Source organism: Carex rostrata, chromosome 17, assembly GCF_964058835.1.
Source record: "Carex rostrata chromosome 17, lpCarRost1.2, whole genome shotgun sequence".
Classification (NCBI taxonomy): Eukaryota; Viridiplantae; Streptophyta; class Magnoliopsida; order Poales; family Cyperaceae; genus Carex; species Carex rostrata.
This window is the reverse complement of record NC_135934.1, coordinates 3042376-3065615: the sequence shown is the minus strand read 5'-3', so window position 1 is coordinate 3065615 and position 23240 is coordinate 3042376. Positions and strand designations below refer to the sequence as shown.

General features: G+C 36.8%; 4 protein-coding genes and 1 long non-coding RNA gene across 5 annotated transcripts; 1 reads left to right on the top strand and 4 right to left on the bottom strand.

Moving 5' to 3' along the window:
• Window positions 1-2689: 2689 nt before the first annotated feature.
• Window positions 2690-3627, top strand: LOC144567938 (GDSL esterase/lipase At4g10955-like). Its single transcript, XM_078318135.1, has one exon. It carries the CDS (start codon window positions 2788-2790, stop codon window positions 3589-3591), a length of 804 nt encoding a protein of 267 aa, XP_078174261.1. The 5' UTR covers window positions 2690-2787; the 3' UTR covers window positions 3592-3627.
• A 1157-nt stretch (window positions 3628-4784) lies between these two features.
• Window positions 4785-8840, bottom strand: LOC144568678 (uncharacterized). Its single transcript, XM_078319049.1, has 4 exons — window positions 8552-8840; window positions 5739-5807; window positions 4981-5118; window positions 4785-4859 (listed from the first exon to the last, which is right to left on the bottom strand). The coding sequence occupies exons 1-4, from the start codon at window positions 8669-8671 to the stop codon at window positions 4785-4787; spliced, it is 402 nt and encodes a 133-aa protein (XP_078175175.1). The 5' UTR covers window positions 8672-8840.
• A 684-nt stretch (window positions 8841-9524) lies between these two features.
• LOC144568677 (uncharacterized) lies at window positions 9525-15612 on the bottom strand. Its single transcript, XM_078319048.1, has 5 exons — window positions 14314-15612; window positions 13782-13926; window positions 12895-13634; window positions 11285-11381; window positions 9525-9841 (listed from the first exon to the last, which is right to left on the bottom strand). Exons 1-5 carry the CDS (start codon window positions 15610-15612, stop codon window positions 9525-9527), a joined length of 2598 nt encoding a protein of 865 aa, XP_078175174.1.
• An 87-nt stretch (window positions 15613-15699) lies between these two features.
• Window positions 15700-16437, bottom strand: LOC144568675 (uncharacterized). Its single transcript, XM_078319047.1, has one exon. The coding sequence runs from the start codon at window positions 16435-16437 to the stop codon at window positions 15700-15702; it is 738 nt and encodes a 245-aa protein (XP_078175173.1).
• Window positions 16438-20398: 3961 nt separating this feature from the next.
• Window positions 20399-21296, bottom strand: LOC144568321 (uncharacterized). The gene is made up of 2 exons (XR_013515625.1): window positions 21156-21296; window positions 20399-20776 (listed from the first exon to the last, which is right to left on the bottom strand). It is a non-coding gene; the product is annotated as an uncharacterized LOC144568321 (long non-coding RNA).
• Window positions 21297-23240: the final 1944 nt, after the last annotated feature.

Genomic DNA, 23240 nt, shown 5'->3' with positions numbered 1-23240 from the left:
GTATTTTTATCACCTAACCTAAGCCAGGTACAACCCGACCAATGTTTCCATTTGGATTTATTTTTTTATTTTATTTTTTTGAAAAAAGTGGTCATTGCCACCGATTTTCATTAGAAAATCCCAAGGGTGAAGATGGTACCAAGTTGGTACCAACCCACCTATGTTCTTACAGCAATCCTCATAGCTAGAATTAGAACAAAACACCACATAGAAATATAGCTTTGTAACAACAAAACAACAAAAACTAAAGGCAGTCATAATAAAAAACGCCGGTTCGAAGATCTTCAAATGAAGCCAGGTCCAATAGATCCTCATCATATAGTGTCATCTACTCTAGGTTATGAATACCTAAAGAAATAAGCTCACCAGCCCCTAAAAGGCTAACATATCACCAACGAATCAACATATGCATAATAGTCCCTGTAAACAAAGAAATCTCAAAACAGTTCATCAAAGCCTCCATAAACCAGAAACCCGAACAGACAAGTATAGAACATCACAAAAGAGAACTTTAGCATAAAAGACCCTAAAATATTAGGTCACCGCTATTGTTAAGTTGCTTCCACTATATCCTGCACTAGTTGAGGAACCTTCTTCATCACTAGAAATGATCTCTATTCCATGCATAGGGGTTGAAACTTGTGTAGCCTCCATGGAAATGACCATTGTACGCCCTATCAGGTCCTTCAAATCACAAGGTAAAATTAGATTCAAATGACATGTAAGATCTGTTTTTTGGTTTATTATCCACTGCCAATTTGAATATATGTTATCGTAGTCTGATTCTATTTTATCCAGCTGTTGAAGGACCCATTTTGATCGGGTCAGATAGGATTCTTTTTTCCTAATTTTTTCTTGGGACCACAAGGTTAAACTTTTCCTGACAGCTTGGATTTTCTTTTTTATTCTCCTGACCAAATTACGATTTGTGGTGGAGCCTCATGCCTCAGCTACAACCTTGTGTATGTCTCGGTAGTTAAGCCAACAAATTGCGCAAACTCTCTCATCAGATGTGCACCTATTTTGGTTGTGCCCTTTTTAGAGACATTTGTAGCATTGGCCTCTCCATGCTAGAGAGGCTGGGTTGGGAGGGAGGGGTAATGGCTCGGGGGAAGGGGAGTGTGGTGAGTTGGTGATTGGCTAACTGGAGGGGATGAAAGGTTTTTGATCCAAATAGTGCGACCATGGAGGTGATTTAAAGCGAGATGAGATTGCCAGATTGTTGAAAGAGTTATTTGAAGTGGCTTGAGTATAGTTAGCGGTTGAGGAGGATGGGGTGAGAGGATGGTTCGGTGTTTTAGCAGTGGCATTGCTGTTGTTAATTAGAGGTCATCTGGTTTTGAGGGGTGGTTTTATCCTTAGCCATTAATGATGTGAAGGCGCTTGGGAATAAAGAGGAAATAATACTAGAGCATTGAATGTTCTTGACATATTGTTGATGTCCAAGAGAGCTATAGTTGTTAAAAAAAAGTACCTACTTATGTCCTTTTGGCCTGTACGGTTTGAGTTTGAGCCCTGAAAACGCATAGGGAAGGAGTTTCGCTAGTTGTGGTTTCTTGTAGCAGGGTAATTAAGCTTCCTGACGTAGGTGGCGATGTTGCTATTTGTTGAGAACAGTGCTCCATCCATCTGCTATAGTTGAAATCTTCATTTTCGTCATTGAGATTGCCTCTTAACAAGTCCTTAAAGTCGAGAATATCTTACATGTAACTTATCAATTTTTTATATAAAAGCCCGTAAGCACTTTAAATTGTGTTTCTCAAGCTTTTAAATATCTGTGTACAATATTTTAAAGTAATTGTGTCAAACCTTTAAACCTGACATGTAACTTATCAATATTTTTTTACAAAAAAAAAATCGTTGATTTTAAATTTTATTTCTGAGGTTATAAACATCTTTATACAATCCATTAAAGTACTCGTGTCCAGTCTTTAAATCTTACACGTATCTTAGTAAAGTGCAATCTTTATACATAGCATATGAAACTTTTAAACCTACGTGTGTAAACCTTTAAACCTAGCAAATGAAGCATTTAAACCTAGAATACGAAGCCTTTAAATCTAGCATATCAAGTTTTTTATACGTAGCATATATTCAAGAAAAAAAATAGCGAGAAAAATATAACTCAAATGTATTTCATTATTGATCTCATTTGAAAAAGAAAATCGAGCAGAAGATGTTCGTAATTTAAGATTTGCAAAATTTATCATAGATCGTCGGAAAAATATACCAATTTGAGACAAAAGTGGGTGAAAGTTTTTTTTTTGACTTAATTAGAGATAAAAGTAGTTAGGAACTGAACTAGTAGAGGGTCCGATTTGAGATAAAGGCTTGAGAGTCAAAACCTTTTCTCATTTGTTTTGTTTTGTTTTGAGGAACCGATTCTCAGTTTAACAACTTGTTCTGAAGTTCGCATGACTTATTATTTAATTTAAGGTTTAATGGAAAAAAAATGGTAAAAGGCAAATGTCCAGATTGCAAACTCTAAAATTGTTGGCTACCACCTAGAAATATTGTCACTCATGTGTCAAATTTAAGCTTCACTTGCTTTGGGCAAATGTTCGTGATTCAACCAATTTCATAAAATTTTCGACATGAATAATTACAACTTTTACTTAATATAATTTTCTAACACAACATGACAATCTCCAGAAATCTAAACTCACTGATTATTTAAACAGGACATGTCTAGATGATCAGAGAGTAGTTGTCGCATCTCTGGTGCAAGCCTCATACATCACAGAGAAAGATAGGGTGGCAGGACGTGTCAAATCCGAATTGCTCGCGATGGCTTGGTTTGAGCATTTCCATTTTGATTTAATAGAGGTGCTTAGAGATGTCAAAGATTCCTCTGTCTGTGGTTGCATTTTTGAGTTCAAACCACCTTTTGGTCGACACCGCTCGGCACCAAGATTTGTTGTCGCCTTGAGAGGCACAATGCTGGATCGAAGGCATGGTATTCGAGATATTTGCCTAGACGCAAGTGTGTTCTTTGGTGGTATCAACAAGAGCACACGTTCCCAAACTTCTCTAATTGCTGTCGGAAACCTCATATCGAAATATCAACCTGAAGACATTTGGCTCGCTGGTCACTCTCTAGGCGCTTCAATCGCGACTGTTATCGGGAAGTACTTCATGAAGACCAAGAATATTAACCTCAAGGCATTCCTTTTCAACCCTCCTTTCCCATCTCTCTCTGCCGATAAGTTTCCAAATCTATACAAATGTAAGATCATTTTTAAGGAGGGAGTCTCACTTTTTACGCAAAACCAACACAACAAATCATCCGAAGAATTCTTAAAGTTGACTCCATGGATCCCATATCTATTTGTGAACCCACGGGACACGATCTCGGCATCATATATACCGTATTTCAAAAGACGCAAGGAATTGGAAGGGACGGTAATTGGAAGCATAGAGCAATCAGTGACATCTTATGTCTCTTTCAGGGAAATTTGTGCTGTTGTTCCGGGGTCAGAGATGCCACATCTGCTTCCATCAGCGAAATTAGTAGTGAACCGAAATAACTGTCTTGAGGCTCATGGGATTCATCAATGGTGGCAACAAGATGTATCTTTGAAAACTAGTTGAGTGTCCATGAGTTGCAACGGAGATTGAAATATTATTCTGATTACTTTCTTTAAATATGATTAATTTTTAATTAATTTCTTCATTATTTGTTCATCAATAATAAAAGCAAATGATGACCTTAGAGCTTAATACTATATTATTTGTGGAGATAATTAATTATAAATACATTAGTCAGGATATATATTATTTGTGGAGAATTAATTGTAAATACATACCCTTACGGAATACACATGTTCATTACATCTATGTACTATATAAAAGCTTCATATTAGACAGGCATAAAAGTTCACATGTTATTTATCCCATCCATATAAAGAACATTTATCAGGATCCTGTCAATTAGCTGCGCTGTAAATTATGAGTAATTAGTTGATGAAGTGTCATTTAATCATTCGTCATGAGTAATTCACTGCCGGGCATGCACGGCCAGTTTTCACAATGGTCAATGTGAGTTTCCCACTAAATAATGGTCTGACATGTAATATGCTATTTCATAGCACCGAATCTTGGATGGCATGCCATTTTAGAATTAGGGAGTCATGAGGCTATGGTACTTTGCAAAGCACACATCGATCCATAGTACGGATTCATATCTTCATTTCTAGAGTCCAAGTAGTCGTCGATCCAAACCATTCAAATAGATCTTCATAATGAAAGTGTACTTGGAGATAAAAAAATTTAGGATTTTTTAACTATTTTTTTTAAGATAAGTAGAATATCGCATAATTTAAAAAATTTGGACCATCCAAAATTAGTGATTTTCAACCTATCTAAAAAAATAGTAAAAATATTCTAAAAAAAGTAAAATTTGAACTTCAGCTACATTTTAATGTTGAGCAATTTGGATCAACTGTTTGAATTTCAAAAAAATAGATATGAATCCATAGTACGGGCCGATCCGCGTTTTGCGAAGGTCAACAAACTTGACCTAAATGTTACAACAAGAGTACTTGTATTGTTAGCTTTAGCCATCCTGGGAAACCAACATGCCTACCAGAACCTCTCAAAGCATCATCAAATAATCCAACGACACCAAATGCAAGAGTTGCAATTATAGAACCATTTACCGGTTCTGTTGATTTGCCTATCAAAACTACACTAACAATTACTCCAATAGGAATAAAGAATAAACCACCCATTATTGGTTTAACCTTATAGAAAAATGCATATTTGACCTTTCTTTCATTGTAACTCTATGGATCTTCAAAGTCTCCAGCAAAGGAGTGTACAAGAAACCAGCAATTGCTGAGATAGGTTTGAGAGGAAGTCTGACAATGCGCCAGGAACACCAGTCAAACCATAGAAGTAACAAGCCAATGAATGTAATTAATCAAAGGTTTAACATCATCCCTTCTCGGATTCTGATTAAAATAAAAAAAAAAAAAAAACAAAAGCATTCCTGGTGCAAAAGAGAGTCACGTGTGGAGCCTGGATGACCTTGGGTGGAGCTGACGAGGAGGGAGCATGGCTGGCAGTGGCTGGTTGTTGAAGTTCATGCCTGAAGACATTCCCATTTGGGAAGTATACCTACCCCTGCAATCAAAGATCTTCTAGTTACTAACTACAAATGGTAATTTGTTTTCTTTGTTTTTCCCCTGAATAAAGGTGAAACTTAAATTTTGCTAAAATAAGTCGACCTTAGTAGTAAAAGGATTCATCAAATTACCATTCACTGTTAGAGATCAGAAGAAAAATATACTACTATCTTTGGATGGTGTTGGTGGGTACAGTGGTATTTCATTTGATTTGAAGCGCTTAATTAGACAATTTTGTTTTGATTTTGTAAATCTATTAAGTAGGAAGAAAAAATGTAACACATGCAAACACAAACATACACAAGGAGAAAATAGAAGTACCAGTATCCTCCAGTGCTCAAATTAGTATAAGGATCACACTACTGACCAATTCATGATTTCTCACATGTCAAGAGAAATCAAGGTGAGTTTCATAAATTCTCTAAACTGGAAAAAAAAATGGAAAAATAAGTACCATTGTTCTGGGCATAAATTGCCATGCCACCCAAGATTTCTTCTCATTCTTCCTCTGAGCTTCCTATCTAATGTAACATCTATGATGGGTTTGATGGGATATTTCTAGAAATTAAGTTTTAATTGAACATATCTGCCTAAAATTCTCTAGACTACTACCTGATTATCAATCTGGCATGACTCATGCTGCTCTGTTCCAACTGCATGGATACCACCTGCTTCAATTACCTTGCAAAAAAAAAAGCAATTTAAATTAACTTCTACTCTAAATGAAGACATAATAAAAATAACTTTCCTAGGTTGCTATTTTAAACCTTGTTTCTTCTTTGCCAATTTGTTTGTTTCCCCTTTGCAAATTTTTTACAAAAGGATGCCAATTGTACCAAACCAAATCGAATCTCAGCTTCCAAAAGAAATTAAATGAAATATTAACGAACATAAAACTAACAAATTACATTAATTAAAGTCTCCAAGCAAGCAACTTAGAAATTTGTTGGATGAACCCTCCCAATGAGAAAAGGGAAACAAAGAAACAAACAACGATGAAGCATTAAAGGAAATAATGTGGGAAGAAATAAAATGGAAGGAGAAGTATTGTTCGCCATGGCTGATTTTGCTTTCAGAAACCAATTGGCAATTGGCCATGGAGCATCACAAAGGATGGTCCATGAATCTTATATAATCTAACAGACTTTTATTGTATTATCTTGAAGACATAAATGATGTCTTCATCCTATGGTAAGGCGTGATACAAATTTTCTGAAAAGCAATCCTACATTTCCTCTATTTTTCCCATCCGATCATCTTTTCTGATTTTTCCTAAGGCTGCTTTTTGAAATGCAGCCAAAACCCAAGATATTTATGCAAACTAAATTGTAACAACCATTGGCCATCAGCATATATTTTTCCCCCTAACTATAGTTTTACCAATTAGATTCTTACTGTGTAAAGATTTATCAAAAATCTCATCTCAAGCTCATCACAAATATTTAGGATAAATCCAATTTTCAGCCACAAATTAGGTAGCACCAAATTAGCACTAACGCTTATTCCATATAACTTCCAAATCTAACACCACTGTGCAAATAGACTTGTTTTATTAAAATGGGAGCATCTAGCTATCCCCCCGTAACAATCCCCCATTTCATCCCCCGGTCATTAACTACTTCAATAACTACTAACTACCTAGGGGGACCACTTACTATTTGGAGACCACATAATATTTGAAAGATTTTACAACTGGCGCGCGCAAGTATTCATCTGTAATGCATCAAGTATTCATCTATAACACATCAAGTATTCATACCTAACATATCAAGTATTTTCTTAAAAAAAAACTGGACACGTTTTTAGAGGTGGGATTTTTATTCTTCATTCAATCTAATCAATATGTCTGACGATCGGTGATGAATTTTGCAAATCTAAAACCACGAATGTTTTTTACATAATTTTATCTTTAAAATGAGATCCATGATGATATACTTTTGAGTTGTTCGTTGTACAAGTATTCATCCTTATCAATAAAGTATTCATCCTCATCGTGCAAATGCAAATATAAAAACTAGACACATCACTTATCCATCTTTTACACGTTTTTAGAGGTGAGTTTTTTTCTCCGTTCAATCTAACCAATAGTTATGATGATCTATGAGAAATTTTGCAAATCTAAAACCACAAACGTTTTCTACACAATTTTATCTTTCAAATGAGATCCATGATGACATATTTTCGAGTTGTCCGTTGCACAAGTATTCATCTCTTATCGAGAAAGTATTAATCCTCATCGTGTAAGTGTAAATATAAAAACTGGACACATCACTCATCTATTTTTTACACGTTTTTAGAAGTGAGTTTTTTTTTCTTCATTCAATCTAACCAATATTTCTGACGATCTGTGAAGAATTTTGCAAATCTAAAATCACGAACGTTTTCTACACAATTTTATCTTTCAAATGAGATCCATGATGACATACTTTCGAGTTGTCTGTTGCACAAGTATTAATATCTTGTCACGCAAGTATTCACCCTAAGATATTAAGTATTCATTTATACACATTGAAGTATTCATATCTAAGAAATAAAGTATTCATTCATATATCTCTATTTTTTTTTCAAAATTTATTTTTATGTCATTTATTTAATAAGCAGTGGCCTAATTCACTATTAATAAAGCTTTGTTCTTTGCAAAACTCGTTACTTCATTAGGAAGGGGAACATAAACATGAAAATGATTAATTGCATATACATATACAAAATTATTTTGATACGATTGACAGTGACGGATCTGACCCGGTATAGACGTGCTCTAGTATTCATTCATACACATTGAAGTATTCATTCATACACGTTGAAGTATTCATTCCTGGCACGCATGCTTGATTGGGATGGAGTGACAGATGATATCCGGCAGAACGTTCGCTGAAGCGGGAGCAGCAGGCATAGAGGGAAAAAATCGAGGCGAAAGTGTAAGAGGGAGGGAGCTTATTGTATTTATCATTTCGAGATGGGAGAGGATGGGAGGTGGGAGAGGGAGGGGAGCTTATCGATGGAAAAACGGAGGCGGAGGAGGAGGTGGGATGCGGAGGTTGGAGAGGGAGGTAGAGGCGGAGGTGAGGTGAGGTGTGGGAGGTGAAGGTGAGAGAGGGAGGTGAGGGGCGGAGGTGGGAGAGGGAGGCGAAGGTGGAGGTGGGAGAAGAAGGTGGAGGTGGGAGAAGAAATGGAGGTGAAAAAAGAAAATAGAGGTGGAAGAGAAAGGGAGAAAGAGGAAAGAAATAAAAGTTGTTAGAAATAGTAGTTATAGTTATAGTTAAAATAGAAAGTTAGTTGGGGGATGAAATGGGGGATGGATAGGTGGGGGAAATTATAATTACCCTATTAAAATTAATACATGTCGTTCAGTTCAAATCTTATCAATATTATGATACAAAAATTTAATACATTTACTAAACCAAAATCTAAAAAATGCAACGAACCTCGTCAGAATCCTCCATGAACTGATGAATCTTTAGCTCGAGTGCTGTATTGTGCCTCTGCACAAACTTCCAGCCATTTGATTCCTGCACAACCAAGAAATCCTTCGCCACCAGCTGCATGCATCGCTGGTACAGCCTTGGTGTGTCGCACAATTTGGCAAGCTTCAACACATTAAGATATTGTCCGGTGTCAGTTTCACAGCCATTGCTGATTCACAGCTTCTCTTGAGCCATGGTACACGGTATTTTTGTGACATGACGAGGAGCAGGAGGCAGTGCTGAGACCTTCTCTCTGTTCTTCTTTCTGTCCTTCGTCGTCTTCAAATTGGGGAGAAAGCAAAATAGAGGAGAGGTGGAACGAATGAGAGGAAAGCAAAAGGAGGGGGGAACGGAAGAGAGGAAAGCAAATGGAGAAAGACGCGTATTCAGTGCATTGGGAAAGAAAAAAAGGTAGAAAAGTGAGAAATGCGAGTATTCAGCAATTCGTATCCTTTGAGATATCTCAAACTTTGCGTGACTTTATGGAAAATCTCAACCGTTTAAATATGTTGTGCACGAATCTCAAAGCACAAATAATACAGGCCCCCTACCCTATCACCTAATAGGCACCGGACACGTCGGTCACGCAAAAATTGAGATATCTCAGAGGATACGCACTCAGTATTCAGTGCGTTGGGAAGAAAAAAAGAGCTATAATTTTTGTGTGTCCTAGCATGTGGCGAGTTATTTTATAGTTAATTTCAATCTTGTACACGAATGAATACATAAAATGTATATACAATATCTCATATTCAACACAATTTATTTATTTATTTATTTATTTTTGATTTAAAGCCCGTAGGCAGGTACAAAAAACCACATGCATTACATAATATCAGGCTTAATGCTTCCTAAACAAAAGAAACACCAAAACCATGAGTTATAAAACTGCATTCTCTAGCTCCGGTTCTATCATTGAACCAGTCCTTGCTGATCAGAACATAGGGAAGGTGTATCCCATATATTTCCACCCATGCTCCCTTCCCTTCTTTGCTAAGCAATCAGCCACGTCATTTTGGCTTCTTAGAATATGAGAACACTTCAGAGAAGAGTTTTGCTTGATCAACTTCCAACTCTCATAGCACTCCTTATACGCCCTCCAATCAGCCTCTGTTGGCGGTTGGAGAGAAGTGACCAATTCTACCAATGCCTTGTTGTCTGAATAGAAAGTGCACTCACTCAGTCCGCTCCCTTTAACGTACTTGATAGCCTCCAGAAGAGCCACAGCTTCAGTTTGAAAAGCGCAGCAAGCTATCATGTGTGCAGAGTAGTATAAGGAGTGTTAAAAGAAATTTGTACTATCTTCAGGAAGAAATTTGTACAATCCGTTCTAAATCCAGCATAATTTCTTTTAACACTTCTTCCTGAAGATAGTACAAATTTGATAAATGAAAGATTGAGAGCGTCTTTGAACAGATACATCATTCAGTCCCCTTTGTTCTAATGTGCAATTATTGGAGTTCTGATTCATAAATGTGATTTTAAGCCTTAAATTTTTGAATTCTTTTAATTCACAATTTTTAAGTTTATGAATTGAAAACAAAATCTCATTATTTTGTGTATGTATGTGTGTGCTTGTGTGTTTGTGCACCGGCGGAGAGAGACTATTGTCCCTATCATGAATTTTGAATTTTTTTTTTTATAAATTCATATTGTATCGGATTGTTGTCTTATTCTAAAAGAAAAAACTTTTGTCCTACCGTGTGAATATCAAATTTTCTACCATATGATGCAATTTGTATTTTTTTTTTAATTTGTGTTTTAATATATTCATGAAATTTGGATTATTAATATTTTTGTCCACCTTGATTTCACTGAGTTTGTGTGCGCGTTTGTATGTGTGTTATTGACAATTTGACATGAAAAAAAGCTCAACAGCAACTCAGTGATATCATCATCTTGATTGATCTGAAACCTCAAATTATCTGAGTTCGGTGAAATCAAATACTTGTATCATATTGATCGAAATTTTAACCTTTTACATTTTTTGGGTAATTTTTTTTCAATAAAAAATTAAAATTTGGTCTACATTTAAACATGGTGAACATCTTAAGCGTTACTATAATAAAGTAGACACTTTTTGAGAGAAAAAAAACGCATTTATGACGGTAGTCCATTGCCAAAAGAAAAAAACTGAACAATGAGAGTATTCCGTCGCAAAAAGTCACTTTTTTATCCTTGCAAAAAGTGTCTCATTCTTGTTGTGAGCATGTATGTTTCATATCAATTATTTGATTTTAAAAATACAAAAATGACTTACAAGCATATGTCGTCATTTATTTATATATATATATATAAAGAGAGAGAATGGTTAATATCAAAACGTTTATTTGTGCTTTTGTTTTAGAATACTCGATTCCATAAAATTCGATTATATAAAAAATTTTAAACCGAAACATTTCTAATTTTATTGCTGATATTGGAATTTTCAAAGATAAATACTCGTTTCCATCCGTCATACGTACTCTGACAACTATTAGCAGCTGCTCTAATTGTCACCTTACCATTGATATGTTACTCGTTTGATAAAGGATTGACATAATACTAGTATTAATTTGAAAAAGTTAAATCTTCCTTACAAAATTTATAACAACACTATATACAGCTACAATATAGGGCATGAAAATCAAAATTAAAACAATCAAAATAATTTTGAAAGAAATAATTTCCCATCCAACTACTGATGATCGAGACCTTCATCAAGTGCATTTGAACTCATCATTATATTTGAATCAATCTGTTTATCGAATTTCTTCCTCCTTCGTGATTCAAACTCCTCAAAACCATCCATCTGAATAATTAATGATGTTTAAACATCAAACTCAAAAGTTCCTTTACCAAAAAATCCTTTGGAAAGAATATAATTTCATGAAAAATACATATACATGAGGCACATTGAATTGGGTACTTAATTTGCAATATAAAACTGTCAGAGGATTTGATATAAATCTCTAGGAACTGTCTTTCTGATTGTCAAGTTTCCGATGAGCTTTTCTGCGCACAGGTCTATTGAGTTATAAAACAAAGAAAAATATGATATATAAAAAATTGGTAAATAAAATACTTTTAATTTATAAATTAATAATATATATATAGAAGAAAAATAGAGGAAGAACATCAAACAGCCAGGCGTAGAAAACATGAAAAAACAATTCAAAAACAAATATAAAATGCAAAAAACTGAGGAAATGGTTAGGTCCAGTGTAGACTAAAATGGAGAGGTGAAGTAAAAGATGGAGGCAGCGTAATGTTTTAAATCTTTCAATCAGAGTGTTTTCGTTGCTCTTGGTTCACAATGGACCAACTATTTTTTGTATTTATGTGCTTTATGACCTTGTACACCGAGTCCATTTAAGATATATCTATGGCCTTTGTTCTCCAGAGGTGATTATCTTCTTTCTTCCCAAATTAACTACGATTCTTCCGATAAACCCAAATTGACGCAAATCGTGATAATTGGTCTAGACTCACTTGATTCGGCCAAATGACCACCATTTAATCCAGTTTTTCTATGAAAAATTGGTCACCGCGTAACTCAATCTGATCGGGGTCGTCCGATTTCGTTCTGACTCGGCCGATTTTGCAAACTATGGTTCAAAGATGGTTCTAACATTCATGCATATGTTTCCAATGCATTTCCAGAAAAAAAATCATTGAGATCTTGGATCCTAGCATGTTTGGAGTTGAACATGGTCATGGAGAAGTGCATAATTCCGCTCGTTCATGTCGACCTTGCATGTTCTAAGGAAGCACCGAAAGATCGGATGAGAATGGAAGACGTGGCAGCTGAACTTTCAAAGATTAAACAAATTTACCTGGGAAGCATATAATTAGTTAGTTAGTTAGTTAGTAAACAAGCTGTGTTAAGCTAGTAAACTATAGTAAATAAGTTTGTGAGCTAAGTGCCACTAATATGTTTAAGAAATAGCTTTACTTGTTGCTGTAAAGGATTCCTTCTAATAGTTAAGAGCAACCATATAAGAGTCTAGCTAGGATGACATCAGTGTCATTTCAACTTATATAACACAAACTCCAAAACCTATCGAATCGATTTCAAACGGTGAATCCAAACCATTCAAATCCATCTATTTTATTAGTTGTGAGTTACATGCAAAATTTATAATTTTTTGAATTAATTTAGTATCAAGTTTTTTTTTTTTTGAAAACTTGGTAGCGGCTACCAAGATTATATTAATAAATGTGTTTACAACATCCAACACTAGATATTACACTAAATATTACACTGAAAACTAAGTGACCCTTTCTATAGCCCCCCCTCCATTCACTTGATAAGTCCTTCTTACACTTGAGTTGCCACAGTATCGGGTCCACAAACCCGCATCCTCCCTTGCCCGATTAGCTACTAGCCATGTTGGCAATTTAGCACCTCGAAAAATTAATTCATTTCTTTGCCTCCATAATGACCATAGAATTGCCATGAATGAAGTTGCCCATTCACTTTTCCTCTGACCTGTTGTGTAACAGTGATGTCGCAAAGATGCTTCCCATGTATCTTCTACTGTGTCAGCAAGTTGGAAGAGATGTAGAAATCTTCCCCAAACCTCAATTGCATTTGGGCATTGGAAAAATAGATGGTGAGCAGTTTCGAGAGGGCACGTATCACACATGACACACTTCAAATCACAGGTCATGCCTCTTCTTTGTAATATCTCATGAGTTAGCACCCTATCTTGAAGAACCAAATAACAAAAAAATTTCACTTTTGAAGGTGCTGGTGAAACCCAAAGTTCCATAAATTTCCACTTAGTTTTCCCAGTAGTGATTATCAAATTGTATAGAGATAAAGCCGAGTAGTGCCCTGTACCCGACCAGCGCCAGCTCATAGCATCAACGCGGTCTGTCAGAACCGGTACCGGTACTGGTACCGTACCAGCAACCTGCTGCAGCAGGTCAGAGCGTGCAGAAATAGCCTCATTTAGTGAAATGAGCTGCGAAGAAGGCCGTGGTTGTCTATCACGAATGCCTCTTAGTGATCCCTCTTCTCCCCAATTATCGTACCAGTATGAGATTAGTTTACCATCACCTATAACCCATTGAATACACCATTGAAAGAGAGGATGAATTTTAATCAAGTGCTTCCAAAAGAACGAACCATTCACGAACTAGACTTTGGGCCCTTGTCTATGCGGTCTGTGCTTTCGTAGAGAGTTGACTACCTCGTACCACAAACCTCCTGGCTGGCTTGTGGCCTTCCACCACCAACGCATTAGAAGCGTACAGTTTCGTAACTCTAAATCAGGGACTCCCAATCCACCAAACTGATTCGGAGTGCAAACAATTTCCCAATTAATTAATGGGATGCCCTTTCCTTCTCCCTGTGATTTACCCCATAATAATTGCCTATAGAGTCTTTCAATTCTCTGAATTACCCACTTGGGCAAGGCAAAGCACGTCATGAGGTAGATAGGTACACTACAAAGCACAGAGGTGATAAGCTGTAATCGGCCTCCCTTAGACAATAGTTTGCCAAGCCAACCTTCAATTTTATTCTCAATTTTTTCGATTAAAAGCAAAAAATCTTGCCTGCGAGGTCTTTTAATTGAAAGAGGCATACCTAAATAGGAAATAGGCATTTCAATTTGAGCACATCCCATAACAGTGCCCACCATCCATATTTTATATGGATTAAGGTTAATTGGACAGAAAGAGCTTTTTTCAAAATTTATGTGTAAACCCGAAATTTTGGAGAATAACCTGAGGACCAGTTTTAGAGTAATCATGGTTGGTAAATCAGCATGGGCAATTACGGATGTATCATCAGCATATTGAAATGCTAATATAGGGCTAGGTAACTTAGCAGAAATATGCGTGTCAAGGGTATCTGTTACACGGTTGAGCATTCTTTGCATAACATCCACTGCTATTAGAAATAGCATGGGTGATAACGGATCCCCCTGTCGGAGGCCCCGTTTATGAGGAAAGTATTCTGAAGCCTCTCCATTTATGACTACCCGAGAACTAGCCGTGTTGAGTAACATCTCTATCCAATTAATCCATTTCAAAGGAAAACCTCTTGCACGCATCACAGTGAGCAAGAAGTCCCAATTAACAGTATCAAATGCTTTTGCAAAATCAATCTTAAAGAAGGCTACAAATTGTCGAGCCTGTGACACGTATTGCATAATTTCTCTTACTACCACGAAATTTTCTGAAATTTGGCGGCCACGTACAAAAGCTGTTTGGTTGATTGAAATGAGACTTGGCAAGAATCGGGATAGCCTTACAGCCAACAATTTAGAGATAATTTTTGGGACGAGACTTATAATGCTTATAGGCCTATAGTCCTTCAACTGAACCGCATCATTCTTTTTGGGAATCATAATGATATTAGCTGTGTTTAAGGGCCTCAAATCCACTGTTTCATGGTAAAATTCCTGCACCAGTCGAATTAATTCCCCCTTAATTTCGGTCCAATTGATCTTGGCAAACTCACTTGGAAGTCCATCCGGTCCAGATGCACGGTTATTTGCCATGCTAAAAATCGTGCTTTCAATCTCACGATCAGAGAAAGGTTCCTGTAAAGCATGCAGGTCGGGCTCATTCTCAAACAATAGAGATGGATTAAAATTTCCAACCTGTCTTTGTGTGCCTAGCAGTGCTTGCATGTGATTGTGAAATAAAAGCCGGATCCGATTAGCATCAGTTATTATCTCATCTTCAAACAGCAGTGAATGAACAGTGTTGGCACGTAGCCTAGTTGATGGAAAAGAGTGGAAGAAACGTGTATTGTTATCACCTTCTGCAAGCCACCTACACCTCGCTCGTTGCTGCCACCGTATCTCAATGATCGATGACAAGTAATAAGCTTTTTCTCTCCACATTTGCCTTTGAGAAAACTCGGTCCCAGATAGTGGCCTACCTTCCTTTACCCGATCCATTGTCAGGATAGCCTCCTTACAGGAACTCAATTCCTTCTCTATGTGTTTCTGAGTTTGCAAATGCCATTGCCGTAACTGGTACTGTAGCTGCCTGATTTTGTTGTTAATGAGCTGTGAAGTCATGACTCCTTGAAAATTTGGCTGCTGCCAAACTCTTCTCACCATATCTCTAACTTGGTGAAATGAGAACCAAGATTTTTCAAACCTGAATTATTTGCTGATTGGTTGCGATTTCTTGCAGTTGAGAAGTAGTGGAGCATGGTCTGACACTATGACCTCCATGGATGATAGGTTGACGGAAGTAAAGTTGACTGACCAATCCTGTGTAATGAAAACTCTGTCGAGTTTTGAGAAGGTCGGTTGTGGTCTTTTATTAGACCAAGTGTAAGTTCTGTTTTTGAGAGGGATGTCAATCAATGCCAAGTCCATGATAAATTCATTGAACTCACTCATCAATCCAAAACCCCTCATGTCCCCCGAGCGGTCCACTAGCCATCGTACAAGGTTAAAATCACCAACCAATAACCAAGGGTGTGATATGTGGTCAGATAAACTTCTAAATTCCTGAATAAAAGCCGCCATCTCCTCATCCCTACTCGGGCCATAGACATTTGTAATAAGCAATACTCTACCAAAATTGGACTGTAATAATAGAACTGTGATCGTGTGCATTGTTGCCCATGATGACAGTAGGATATAATTTTTCTTCCAAGCAATGACACAACCCCCTGAAGTGCCAATTGCATCAATGAAAGCACACTGCTTGACAAAGAAAGAAGGAAGGAAAGCAGAGGCATATGAACAATCCAAATTATTCAACTTAGTCTCTTGCAAGCAAACAACATCACATCTCGAGGATCTAATCACGTTCCTCACAACTAAACATTTGTCTAAATCCCCCAATCCTCGACAATTCCAAGAGAGAAGTTTAAATTTTTTGTAAATCATTTAAACTATTAGCACAACACAACAAACCCACTGATGGCAGTCCGACTATTCCAAGTCAGAGTCCCCCTCAAACTCTGAGTCAGAATTGAAAACAAAATCACACTCCTCGGGGTCGTAGTCGGTAACATGATCATCCAGATTAGCTTGCTGCCTTTCTGCATTATCCTCCTGTAACACCTTAATAACCTGTGAAGTTTGGAACCCTGTAACCTGTGCCACTTTTGAACAATGCTCAAAGGTCACCTGGACATCCACCAGACCCGACTCATTGGTCAGATGGGCCTTTTTATTAATTCTTGGATTTTTTGTTTTAGGAGGTTTTTTATTTCGGGCCTCCTCACTCTTCCTTCTTTTCTCCCTTGTTGATTCACGAAGTGTCATAAGCCCATGGGCCTCAACTACCTTTTTTTTATGCTTGCCACGTTGCACCTCTGTAGAAGGAATATGGCAGCTGGTTGTTTCAGCTTGATTATCCTTACCTTTATTCCTCTTCAATATTGTAGGCGAATTATTGGGACCTTCCTCACTTAATCCTTTCCTCCCTGATTTGGTGAGATACACATCATTAATGTCACCGTTTGCACAGGAATCTCTATTTCCCGAACTAATTCAGACCGAGTGATTGGCTGTGGCGATCGTTGTACAACACACGGAAGAATTGGTGCCAAATTAAGCTTGGGAGCAGCCATACTGATGTTTGCACACTCAACAGCCATCGAAATCTGAACACCATTCCCCCCTTCCCCCAATGTTGGAGCCGAATCTGCCTCAAAATCTGCCTCCTTATTAACACCATTCCTCCCTTCTCCAACTGTTGGAGCCAAATCTGCCTCAAAATCCGTCTCTTGATTCTCTATGCCCACATCCAAATGGTTATGCATGAAAACCGGATTTTCTGTGGCATCTTCATGTTGCGTCTGTTCGTTAAAAGTTTCTGGCTGGTCAATCATGGATTTGCCTCCCCTGAGCATAGCCTGGACCCCTACCGGAAGCTTGTCAAACTCTATTCCAATGCACAACATCTCTAGGACTTTCCTAGACCCAATAAAATGGTCCTCATCATCAGAACTATTGTTCTCTTGTGACACTGGTGGATGTGGCGGTTTGAAAACCTGTTTAACCGGCTGTGCCACCTCTTCCGGTTTGTAGACATCACACTGCATCCATGTCTTAGTAACAACATCGACAGGTGTTTCTAAACCACCAACTCTGTAGCCAATTTGGTGTGGAATTAGAGTCAAATCCGTGGTTGCAAGTGCAACTGTCCAGCAAGCAATATCCCCCTCTATGGGTTGTTCTATAATGCCAAGGTATGTTCCAATGGAACTGACTGCCCGAACTACTTCCTTCTCTCGATACAGGTCCAATGGAATACCAATAAGGTCAATTAGAACCTTAAAATGTGGCACTGTCAAAATGGCATCTTCTGAAGGGCTCCAAAGGCTGAATGAGAAGCCTTTGTTCCATACCTCCCACGGAATTGCACCAATGAATACTGCTGGGTCTATACTCTCTGGTAGGATAATGATGGAACGCGATCTGCTCATGATACCAACCCGTACCTCGTCAGCTTTGACCAGACCTGAAGTGGCCGCGTAAGCAGCTATCTGCTCTATAGTAAGATTAATCTCCAACTCCGGGTTCAACATGACTACTGCCCTCTCAAGCCTTGCCCTTTCCTCATAGTACTCCTCGTCTCTTTCAACGTAGCAGATTATTTTCTGTGGTCTATTTTATGGCATCCCCTTATTGATTGGGTTATGTAGAAGTTCTTTGAAATCAGGCTCGCCTCTAATTTTAGGTTTGGTGATAGGACTGGCATTAGCTGGTGTGTAAGGTTTTGCCCCTGGGTTTAGCTTATGTTGCTTGCAGACTGGACCAATGTGTCCATCTCCCCAACAGATGCCGCATTTCTTAGGATTCGTGCAATGAGACGTGCTATGACCCATACGGCAGCAGCGGAAGCAGCGGCCCTTCCACTCTAAATAGCGGGGTGACGGTGGGAGGCGTAGGTGAGACGAGGTGTGGGGTGAAATGTAAGGTATTGTTTTGGTAGAAGGCTGGTTTGAATGGAGTTTAGGTTGGGAAGGTTGAGTTATTGTTTGCTGGTGGTTGGGAGGAAGGATCGTCCTGCGGACTACATCTGCGTAGGAGCTGCTATAGGGTTTGTATGAGGCCACCTTGGTGGTGGTTGTGGGTGGTGGGCTGCGCCGGTGAGTTACTAGCTGCCATCCTCCTGTCGCCTCTGTGTCTCCCATCTTTTTCGCTGCTACATAATTTAGTATCAAGTTAAGCAGTCAAATGTGTGAGTTTTTAAGTTAATCGAAAATTAAGATCAATGCAAGTTTTTAAGTTAACCGCCTTGAACAATAACTTGAATGGCAATTGATTTTGCAATATCAGCATATGAAAATCATATACTTTGATAAAAATTAAGAGCAATGCAAATTTTATAAGGGTTTTAAATGCTTGCAAGTTGGGTACAACGACACAAAATAGGTCGACAACATTGAAAGAAAATCAATTAATTTGGGCCCAAGGAGGCCTATTTGCTTTCCACCCGAATTAATTGAAGATCATTAACCAAGTGATGTGAAATTGAGAACACAGTTCTCAGCAATATTTGCCATCTTGCAAGTCGCTACTACCACTATTTTCAATATGATGTAATTTATCTTAGATGTTATGATCTTCTTAAATAATTAGGGGTGTAAATGGAGCGGATTTGAAGCGATAATGCTGAAATTAAATTCATATTCACCTTCCAATAATTAAGCGGATACAAATACAAATACGGATATGGATAGTGAACGGATGTCAAATTTCAAAATCAAACCCACCTTAAACGGATACAAATGCAAAGCGGATAATCCACAAATACAAATACAAATACAAATACAAAACGAATAATCATCGGATAATTGAGTTATATGAATTTTACGATACAAATATGATTAAATTCAATATGTCTGGTACTTGTTAAATCCATTTACAATACAACTATGGTCCTACTTTAATTAATTTTATACGATAAAGAATTTTTACGATACAAATTATCATACAAATACAATCCATTTAGGATATGTAATTAGCTTATATGGTTGTTTTTAACAACAATTATCGAAAACGATTGATAATAATCTCTTATTTTGGAGAACTAGTCTTTGGTCTAGTGTCAAAGACAATGTTCTCTATATGAAAAGTCGCAGGTTCGAAATTCAGAAAGAACAATCATTTGTGAATACTAAATGAGTGACTTGACCTCCAAAACTCCAACTTTTAGAAAAATAATCTCTTATTTTTCATTGCCAATGCTATTGGGCTTTTAGTTATTACACGGCCCATTAGTTAATGTAGTAGGTGGTGAGCTGTACTAGAATTTGAGCTATAGATGTCCGGACTCCGGATCCACTGTGAATTGCTATAACAGAATCCTTATTGCGAACCACCTACTGGTAACAGAATCGTAACAGAATGTTTGTTACAACAATATCACTAATCTCTATCTTAACTATTGTTTGTGCAGTCCAGTAGTACCAATACTGGATGTCTCCATTGCTGTTCTGTTACTCACTTATGTTTTGGTAGTCTTTCCACTCTTAACTTCTCCATTTAGATCGATAGAGTAATTAAAAAAATGATCATGGCATGCAAGTTAGTCAATGGAAGAATTGAACAGTAGTTAGAGCAGCTATCTAGCCAAGGAGGTTTCATTAAAAGCATTACTTTGGTTGAGACAGATCCATTAAGAGTTCACTAATTTTTTTTTCATGTGCCACTGGAGTACTGCAGCCCATGAATTGTTTTGAGAGAAGCATGCAGTCCATGAATTGTTGGATTTTGAATTTATTTGAATTTTCCTTTCCTCGTGATAGGTTTAGCATAAACATCTTATTGCGTACTCTCGAAAATAAAATCTGATAACTGATTAGCTAGTCTTTGTGCTGATAAACCTAATCAAAATTAGATATATAAGAATCATACTGACGTGCACACATCACAACATATCACACTGATTATATCAATAAAGCAAGGTTTACATACAACAGAAAATTGAAATATACATCTACTTTTAGTAATTGTCACCCCTGATGCTTTTAACCTAAAGAACTTCTCAGGCAGACAAACAGTTCCTTGGGCTAACTGATCAGTTCACCAAAGGAGATTTTATTTATCTTGAATTTATAGCTTAATTAGTAGGATACTTCTTCCTCCAGTAGAGCTTAATTAACCTCCCATATCTAGCACCATGATTATAGTTATGGCGGATTATTTGAACAATATGGATCAGGCACCTTACCATAACCAATAGGACACTCTGAAAGCAATCTTTTGTTCACTGCAAATCAAATCATAGACAATTATTTAATTCTTACAGTCAAAATGTACACATAAAGCTGGTATGAAAGCGAATTTTTATATTTATGCTATTATTGCTATTTTTACTTTTGGGGGCACATTTGTGTTTTCTTATATTAGAGTGTTATTTAGGGCCTGTTCGGCCAAATCACTATTCACGTGGGAAAAAAAAAATTCAATTGAACTGAATTTTTTTTTTCCCACGAAAACAGTGTTTTTCAGTTCAAATCCCGTGCCCGCGCCCATTCCCATTTGTCGGCCGAACAGGCCCTTAATTAGCACTAATTCCAGATGATAACCCCGACTTCACAAAGAACATAAATTATAATGCAAATAGGCTAAGTGATTATGTAACTCACCAGGTTGCGCGGAATTGCTAACGCCAGGCCTAGTGGCCACCACAGAGGGTATGAAAGCGGCTCCAACAATGGTTAAAATTAGCAGGAGGATAGAGAGGAGATGGAAGCTCTTGAGTGCCATGCTAGCTTTTTGCATTCCACGTAAGGTATGCGGATTTTAACAGTTCGGATTCGTCATTTGAAATCAATTTTATGAGTTTTAGAGTTAAGCTCACCAAAACTTTGGTGAGCTTAAGAGCACCCTAGTTCTACTCATATTATTAATATAAAAATGAAAATGCAAATGTGCAATCAATTTTAGCAATATATTTGTACGGCTATAAAATTATTGAAAAAGTATAGAATCAATAGAAGAGATAAGACTATTATTAAGTATAATTTTATTGTCTACGTGTCTTAATTATGCGAATTTGAATTCAATAGTTAACTAGAACTTGAAAAATGTATGAAATAAAATTAATTAAAGCTTACATAATATATATTTGTATCATGAAAATTACAATATCTTGTCATATATACCTCATCTCCATATAGGTATATATCTACATATATTATCTTGAGTAGAACTAGGGTGCTCTTAAGCTCACCAAAGTTTTGGTGAGCTTAACTCTAAAATTCATAAAATCGATTTCAAATGACGAATCCGAACCGTTGAAATCCGTCTACCTTACGTGTGATGCATCTACATATGAAATTTTTAAACATTCGAATTAATTTAGTATAAAGTTAAGCGGTCAAAATTAGAAGGTTAATAAATTAATTTAGTGCATTAATTTTTGAACGTTTTTTGACCGCTTGACTTTATACTAAATTAATTCGAATGTTTAAAAATTTCACATGTAGATGCATCACACGTAAGGTAGGCGGGTTTCAACGGTTCGGATTCGTCATTTGAAATCGATTTGATAAGTTTTAGAGTTAAGCTCACCAAAACTTTGGTGAGCTTAAGAGCACCCTAGTTCTACTCTATTATCTTTATAATTACTCTGTAGTCCGATACATGCGCGAAATTATCTTTATCTATAACCTTACTTATTTAGCTAACTAAGAATACTTTACGTAACGAAAAAAATCTGACTACAGTTCTTATGAAATACGGTACGGATAGAATAAAAAAGAGAAAAAGGTATCATTGGTCACGATCCATTTATAGAAATACCAAACATTTAATGCAAAATAACATTAGGTTGAAACATTCAATACTGTGTCGTCGTTGAGTGTCTGCTGTAACATCCAAGTATGTTGTTCAACTCTTCCGTTTGCTGATGAAAAAGACATTATTTTGTCAATTTGCGTCACAGTTCTTACCATAGTCTAATTATTTTTAATCAGTTTGAAACATTCAATACCGTATACTTGTACATATGTTTTAGTTAATTTGAATTGCATTTGTGTGGGTTTTACAGTGACAGACTGACAGGTGGTGAGTAAAATGAAGAGATAAAATAGGAAGGAGATACTGTATGAATACTTTATGTATGGACAACTAATAAGTGTTTCTTTTTTTTCTGACAGATCAATGTGGAGGTTTAGCGTTCAAATTCTATTAATAAGAACACAAGTTGTGTCAGAGTACACAAAATAGAAAATTACGAAAGAAGCAAAAAAAATAAATAAATAAATAAAAGGTAGAAATAGTACAATGTTTTGCATTGCACCTCGCACTATGTTAAACCAACAACAGGCCACTTCTTGTGTTATCTCCATGACCAATAATTCATGTGGTTTATTGTGTTCCTGGAAAAAATTTCTACATCTTTCTCTCTACAAGAGAAAGTAGAGTGCTGTTAGAATCTAGCTATCTCAGCTTGTTATCCTTCGAGCGTAAAGGGATGTGATCATATGTGTTGTGCATGAATTAATTCACTTTGCCGTTGTAGTATTGAGTGTCCGTTGTACAACTGTGCACAGAGAAAATATATAAGTGCTTCTTTACGTACTAGATTCACAAAATAAACACAATAATAAAAAACATAAAAAGTTGGTAGTACAAATATCAGAATTATTTCTCCCTAGTTTCATGACTATTGTTTTCAGTAATGATTGAATTATTTCTCCCTATTTTAATAACAGTTTAGGTTTTTG